This window comes from Trichosurus vulpecula, chromosome 2 (assembly GCF_011100635.1).
Source record: "Trichosurus vulpecula isolate mTriVul1 chromosome 2, mTriVul1.pri, whole genome shotgun sequence".
In the NCBI taxonomy this organism is placed as follows: domain Eukaryota; kingdom Metazoa; phylum Chordata; class Mammalia; order Diprotodontia; family Phalangeridae; genus Trichosurus; species Trichosurus vulpecula.
The window spans coordinates 249583165-249591360 of NC_050574.1; the positions used below are offsets into that span (position 1 = coordinate 249583165).

The 8196-nt window shown below is 32.0% G+C and overlaps 1 protein-coding gene across 1 annotated transcript; it reads right to left on the minus strand.

The window, feature by feature from the left end:
• Positions 1-1501: 1501 nt before the first annotated feature.
• Positions 1502-7121, minus strand: MSTN (myostatin). Its single transcript, XM_036742729.1, has 3 exons — positions 6586-7121; positions 4323-4696; positions 1502-1882 (listed from the first exon to the last, which is right to left on the minus strand). Exons 1-3 carry the CDS (start codon positions 7010-7012, stop codon positions 1502-1504), a joined length of 1182 nt encoding a protein of 393 aa, XP_036598624.1. The 5' UTR covers positions 7013-7121.
• Between the last annotated feature and the right edge of the window lie 1075 nt (positions 7122-8196).

An 8196-nucleotide genomic window follows, 5' to 3' on the forward strand; every position in this document is an offset into this window, starting at 1 on the left:
ACATTTAAGCCAATTTAAAAATCCTGATTTATAAAATCTAAGTATATGAAGAAGTATACTTAGTATAGAATTACAAAATAAAGTTTGCAATATTTTATTGAAAAGATCAACAGTTTGTTTTTCTGCCTATAGAGACAATAAAATTAAAGCTTTTTGGTATGGTCAATAATGTTTTCAGTACAGTATTAAAATCATGGAACGTTACGGTTTTATTATATTGACAGTAAACCATCAGAATTGCATATTCACATTATACAGCCATTGTGACTCCATAAAAGGATGTCAATAATGTAAAAAAATATAAAATGATTGTAATGTAACCATCTAACTATTGGCATATGGATTTTTTCAAGTCCACTATTTAATCGCTAATAAAATTTGTTCTGCAAGCAATCATGTTTCATAATTGAAGACATGTTTTTGTGCCTTAATACATAATTTGAAATTTTCTTAGTATAAACATGTACCAACGGTAAATAAAAAAGGAAACATTATTTACAAAAATCTTGTATACATATTACATAAATGCAATTGTATCAAAGTATTTTTACACAACATTGATAGAACCATTGATTTGCATTGGTTGGTTTTAGTGCAAACTGCAGTATTGATAAAAAAAAAAGCAGGCTACAATTTTGAATTAGGATTTATACTTTTCTTATTAATTACAACAAAAATAATAGTTGATCTTTATGTAGCACTTCAAGGTTTGTCAAGTGCTTATTAGTGTCCTGTTGCCTTTTAGTAGATTGCAGACTGTCCAGGGATGTTACAAACTTGAAAGCTGACAACTAAAAGAAAACTTTCTCTTTTCATTAAAGAAACCCTACTCCACTTGAAGGTACCTGAGTAAAGGGGAAACTTTATATTTTGCTGGATATTTGCAACCAGATAACATCTTTCATTCAGCCTGTTGTATTAGCACCATTGTTTTAGATTATCAACATACTGTACTAATCATTACAGGAATGGAACCATGAATATAGTGTACCATCCCTAATTTCTGTATTCTTCTATTTTCATGGAATTTCATCTTACCAAGTATACTGTCATACACTAAAAATTCAAGTGTTTGAGGAAAATTCAAATGATGGTATGCAACAACTCTACATTATCCCATTACTGTATGGAAATTTTCTGATTGATATGGTCAAGCTGTGAAGAAATGTATTTTAACATCCATTTCTTTATTTCACTGGGACATGAGGAGAGTTGCTTTTATTTACCTGCGTGTGATGATAGATGATCATATATGAAAAGTTATTTCCTTCCTGTTTAAAAAGGAAGTTATAATATTTTGATTGCAATTTTTCTTTTGAAGGTTAAATACCAACCATTGCATTTATTCTCTTCTTCTAGTTCATATATGGTAGCTTGTGCCTTGGTGAATCTGTAATGTACTCTAGGCCTTTTGTTACCTATTGTACATAATTTCACAGTTTCAAGAATTGGTGAGGGGAAACCTTCCATATTTTATGAAGTAATGAACCTAACACAAAGCTCATGAGCACCCACATCGATCTACTACCATGGCTGGAATTTTTCCATATATTATTTGTTCTTTTCCATTAAAATATAACATATTTATTGGGGACATCTTAGTAGGAGTACAGCAGGGTCCTGCTGAACCTCTAGGATTTGCTTGGTGAACAAGATGAGTGTGAGGATATTTTTGTAGAAATACAAATTCACATTCTCCAGAGCAGTAGTTAGCCTTATATCTTTTGGGTGCAATAATCCAGTCCCATCCAAAAGCTTCAAAATCTACTGTTAGTGGGTAACGGCAGCATCGAGATTCTGTTGAGTGTTCATCACAATCAAGACCAAAATCTCTTCTAGATCTTTTTGGTGTGTCTGTAACTCTGACCTCTAAAAAGGGGTTCTGTGTAAAGAATGGGAAAAGAATTGAAAATATAAATCAAGTAATTCACATTGAAATAATTCCCTGGGATCAGACAAGGCATTCTTCAAGAGAGAAAACTAATCAAGCAAATCATTTTACAAATACTCTTGCCTGAAAAAAAAAATCCTCTTTAAAAGATACTACAACATTTAAGGAATTCTTCATTGGACTTGATCTCCCTTTTCTGGTCCAGGAAATTGAAATAGTACACCCTTCCTTGAGAGGAGAGACTGTATCATTTATATTTGTATCCATCACAACCTCTAGCATACTGCCTTTCGCATAGTAGGCACCCTCTCCCTACCAGTTTTTTTTTAATGAATGAATGGATGAAGATAATATGGCTCAATTACCCAAACTGACTGGACTTAAAGCATGATGATTTCTGGAAATCATATAGATGCAGTCACACTGCTCTTGTCCAGGTCTTCCTCCCACAACGAAACTTAGATTTTCAAGTCATAGAAGATACAAGTTACATTCAAGCAAAGGTGTATGTGTATGTGAATGATACATATTATGATTGGGGCAGTCAGAGAGAGAGGCCAGGAGTTAAGTAAATTCAAGTAGAGATATTATGGAATTATAGACTCTGGGCTGAAAGGGAATTTAGATGCCATCAAGTCTAACTCCCTCATTTTCAGATGAATAAACTGAGGACCAAAGAAGTGAAATTACTTGTTCAAGATTGAAAAGAAGTGCTGGAACAGGGATTTGAATCCATCTTCCTGACTAAATCTGAAGTTTGTTCTAGTGAGGAATGTTACCTCCCTAGTCATTTTTGATCCTTCCAAGGAGTATCTCTTCCTAAATTTGTATTAGTCATTTTCTCCCCCACCAATTATAGATCAGAATCATCTCCAATAGTCTTTTTTGATGGCTTTTTTAATATTGAGAAATCTGATTATTAAATTGAAGTGTGTATATGTGTGTGCGCATGTATATATATATATATATATATATATATATATATATATATATATATATATATATATATATATATTTGGAACATAAATGACCAGAATAATTATCCTACAAGGGGATAGTAAAAATATTGGCACTTATATTATGAAGAAAAAAGATGTGATCATTTTTAGAAAATGTAACTTGAAGCCCATTTTGAATGTTAGAATATACCTGTATTGATACCATGTGATCTGAATGGTAATTACATTAAGAAAAACAGTACCACTTTAAAAGCAAACAATGAATTAGCAAACCCAGGGCATTATTGATTATATATAATACCATATCATTCTTGGGGAAAATATTTTTGTTACATGAAAGAAATTTGATCCAGTACTCTAGATTAACATTTCAAATTTTTGACAGTTAAGATTGATCATATTTGAACATTTGTTATTTTAAAAGGCATTATAATGTTTGAAAACAGAATCTTTCTGATGTAATTATGTTAGCAAAGAGTAACGAACAGATACAATGCACAGTAAATAAATCCATGGTAATAGAGGGAAGCAATAATATAGAGAACACAGAATTGCAAATAATTCCAAATTGATTTCTTTCAAGTTTGAGGATATAATTTATTAGTTTTGTCTCATAATCTTTATGTGATTATATTCTGCTGAAGATAATATCAAATTAGTTCCCTAAGTACACACTACCTTAAAAAGGACAAAGCTGACCCCAAGCACCAGAATGGAAATTTAAAATTTGTCATAGATAATCCACAAAGGAATATTTTACAATGTTTGCAATATAGAGATCAATTTATGGACATATTTCTACAGACTGTAGGTGATAATTCTGATTACTTTAAAAGACTTTGACTACCAAATATAAGCACAAACCTATTATGCTCAGTTAATTGTAGTAATCAAAAGCAATTTCATTTCATATTCATAATTCATTAAAAATTGTTTCATTGTTCTAGGATAAAACAGATTCAATACATCCTGAAGACTTCCAAAAGAGAATGTTTTGGCATGTTTGGCATGTACTAGATCCCACTGTAAGGGTTTTATGGGGTTTGTATAATATTATTAATAATTATTATTAATAATATAAAACTACTGTCACTACTAAAGATATTTATGAAAACTGCTCAATGGTAAATAATTCAAAGAAGGTAGTGGATTATTTTTCTTAATTTACAAGAAAAGACTTTCATTAATGAATGACCTAAACCAAGAAAGGATCTAAAAAAATATGAAGTCAGGTTAATTTATTCTGGTGAGTACAGGGATGTCATTGGGGAAACATCTCTATGACTGGCCTGTGAGGTTAAAGAAATGATACTCCCATCCCCCTTTTCATTTTTACCCACATTGAATGAACACTTTTAATCTTATTAATAGAATTTTTATAAAACATGAAAATTAAAGAAACATACTTTAGGATGTCCTTTTCACAGGAAAAATGCTATTATAGAGGCTTTTTTTCCCCAGGTATTACTTACCAATCCATCTTCACCTACTCCTGGGAAGGTGACTGCAAGATCATGACCATTCTCATCTAAAGCTTTGATTTCAAGGCCTAAGTTGGATTCAGGTTGTTTGAGCCAATTTTGCAATACTGTCTTCACATCGATACTCTGCCAAATACCAGTGCCCGGGTTCATGTCAAGTTTCAGAGATCGAATTCCAGTATATCTTGTACCATCTTTCATGGGTTTGATGAGTCTCAGGATTTGCACAAACACTGTTGTAGATTTCTTGACAGGCCTCAGATATATCCACAGTTGAGCCTTTACTACTTTATTGTACTGTATTTTAGAGCTAAATTTAAAGAAGCAACATTTGGGTTTTCCTTCCACTTGCACTGGAAAATCAGCTATAAATGAATGTTTAGAAAGAAAAATTACTGAATTAAGTATTCCAAAAATCAAATTCCAAATCTCCAAATAAATTAACAAATTAATTAACTATTCTCTTGATGGAATGAATATTGGTTCTCAAAGTATGAATAAATCATGTTTTGATACTGAGTACTGTATAGAATTTCATTCATTAGAAAAAACCCCGAACAAATATACTTTACAATTACCTTTTTCAGTTTTTAAATTTATATCCTGTTTTCCAACTGGTTAGAAATGGACTTCTTATTCCAAGAAAAATTCTATGAAGGAATGAATTCTGGTTGAGATTTTAAAATGATGACGATTAGAGAGAACAAGAGACACCGTGGAGGAACATCCACTTAGAATTCTTTGGGAATCTGAGTAGTTACACTTACTGAGCAGCTGTACCAATCAGTCTGGAGGAAGGAACCCTTCCCCCAGGCCTGAATTACCTGGGGACAAGGCACACTGTGCTACTTACTTAGCCTTCGGAATTAGTAGGAAAAAAATTAATCCTTTCTTACATTCCAGTTCTGAACTATAATTTTCAAAGAATGAAACTAAACAAGTGATTCATGATATTTAAATATTCATGATATTTTCTAGATAACTAAAAGGTGGAAAATATATCCATTAATGCCAGTATATTATTTATAAGCAGAGACGACTGCAAACAGAGCAATTATACTAGTAATTTGTTTCTTTACAGGATCTTAAAACTATCTGCAAAAAAAGAGGGAGGTAAATCTCTAGTTGAACTGTTAGGCAATATTGCCTTAAAGAAAGGGTACTGTGATTATAATTTGCTTATTTAAATGGGAAATCTAGCATTTAATAGCTGTTTTAGTTCCCAGGTTGAAGTGGCAGCAAAGCTAGATCATAAGCTCATGACCTAGAGCCTTTTGTATTCAGCCCCTTCTATTAAGGTACCAGTTTTGACTTTAGTGGTGTGTGTGTCTGTTCTTTAGAGTCTTCTATAAATGTATGATATGAATTATATAATATTCCAGAAATATAATAGACAACAATCTCTCAAGAAGTAGTGGGTTTTGCAAGTTATTAATCATTCAGCATTAAATGTATAAATAGAAATGTAAAGACTGTGCACTCTTAATGATAGCACAACGGTAATAGTAGGATAAGTAACTCAGGTGCATACTACCTTGTTCCTCATTCAAGCATTTCATTATTAGTTATTACTTATCTAGATGCAATTGTATCACTATTATGGTATGCTTGAATTACATTTTTTCCCTTTATGATATACTCTTTTATTTTACCTTTTGTAAACATGTGAAGTGTAACAGCTTTCATAGCTAAATAGCTTAATTACTGAAGAATACACAGGAATCAAATTAGTATTGGCAGAAATATATTTTAAATACTGTGCAATCAGGGAAAAAATGAGATTTTAAAAATAGACCCAGTTAGTGAACTTTTTTCAATTTTATTAAAAAGATGTTTAATATTATATCTTTCAAGCAACCAGATAGCTAAGAATCTTATTGTGTTGCTTGTGTGCATTGTTTACATTTTAAAAATTCTGGTCTTTGTGTTAGTCTGGAAGATTAGCAGAGGAAGCCTGAGTATATTGTGTTTACCATAACATAGTCAAGCTAAATAACTTTAATGCTGTTCAAGCGTTTTATTATTTGTTCCAGTGTAACACGGAAAAAATTAAATAATGTGGCAGAATAAAAATAATTCCACTCTTATTGGCATTTTGCTCATAAACTCTTAAGGAAAAAAAATTTCTCCCTCCCACTTACATGCTATAGCCAGCAGCCTGTTAAAAGCAACTGAGAAGAGATCTGTTTCTCATAAACACTAAGACAACTGTCAGCAGAATTATGGATATGCACACACAAAAAAAGCTACTTACACTCCGTAGGCATAGTAATAATTGTTTCAGTTGTAGCATGATAATCATCATCTTCCAAAGAACCATCACTGCTGTCATCTCTCTGGACATCATACTGATCAATCAATTCCCGGAGTGGAGGAGCTTTGGGTAAAAGTTGTTTTATAGCATCCCTGCTAATATTAGGAGCTGTTTCTAGCCGAAGTTTACTGAGGATTTGAATTTTGATGGCTTCTATTCTTGAAGATTTGGTGTTTTGTCTCCATGTACATGCATTACATAGTCCATCTTTATCCACATTCTCTTTTTGCTCGCTGCTCTCATTGAGATCCACGGGACCAGCTACAATCAGCATAAACAGGTAAATATAAACATAGATTTGTAATTTTTGCATGATCTTGCAATCGATATGGTCTTCCCCCCTTTTTTTCTTTGCTCGTCTATGCATGTAACACCAAGCCAATTTTTAATGCATGTAACGGCTGAGAGACAACGTGCCACACCAGTGAATCTTTTATACTGTATTCCAAGTGGCTTTTTATATTCCAACTTTGATGAGACACGTGTCGTCAGGATCTATGATTGGCTCTTGCTCCAACAATGAATCTAGCTGTCAGAGGTTAAAACCCTGTCTGTCACAAGTCACTAAACAGTATTTTGTTACAGTCAAGGGTGAGCTGATTCATTTGACCACTTCATAAAAGAAATAAATCTGCAAATAGTGAAAGATAATGTGTGACATCAAAAAAGAGACATTATGTTAACAATAACAGACTTAAATAATGTGAATCTATATGTAACTTGAAAGCTATAATTTAAATAGATTTCATTTAAATTCCATACCTAAAAAGTGACATAGCTTGTTCTCTCAGAAATTAAGATTATTTAATGCTATATACTATATATGCTAGCACTTAAAGCTTAGGAAATTATACCACTTGTGCATAATTAATATTTTAGTTTTAATGCTGAAAATACCAGTTGGAAAGAAATGAATTAAAGAGGGAAAAGTAAGATTTTTATATTGGCAAAAATAATTTCATTATGTTTTCCAGTATAGTCTCTTAGTGCTTAAATGATTTCTGCTGTATCTCAGATAATATAATTTCTGATGCCTACTTCAAGTTACATTGCTACTAATATTTTGGTATTTTTTGATGTGTGAGTAGAATATTTAAAACATTTAATGACCATTTTAAACATTAGAATTTTTCCTAATATTAAATAGCTTATATTTGATATCATATTCCTAGTCTAAGGGTAGGTACTTAGAATCTCTAAGATGGTATATTTTTTATTGTGTATGACAAAGGACATAATGTCACCTAATCAAAAACAAAACTCTAAAGCAGGAACCCAAGAGTGGCATTGTATATAAACCATGTAATCAATGTGTGCTTTTAAGTGAAGAATAAAACCATATATTCCTTCTTCAGAACTTATTAAACACAGACTTAGACTTTTATTTGGAATAGAAATCACCTGGTGTCACCTCCTCATTGTACAACTTAGAAAAAGGAGGCCTGAGAGGTAAAGAATCTTGTTAAAAGCTTCCCAGTGAATTATTGACAGTCAAGGACAAGAGCCCAGACTTCCTTATACGCAATTCAGTTCACTTTTCACTATACCATG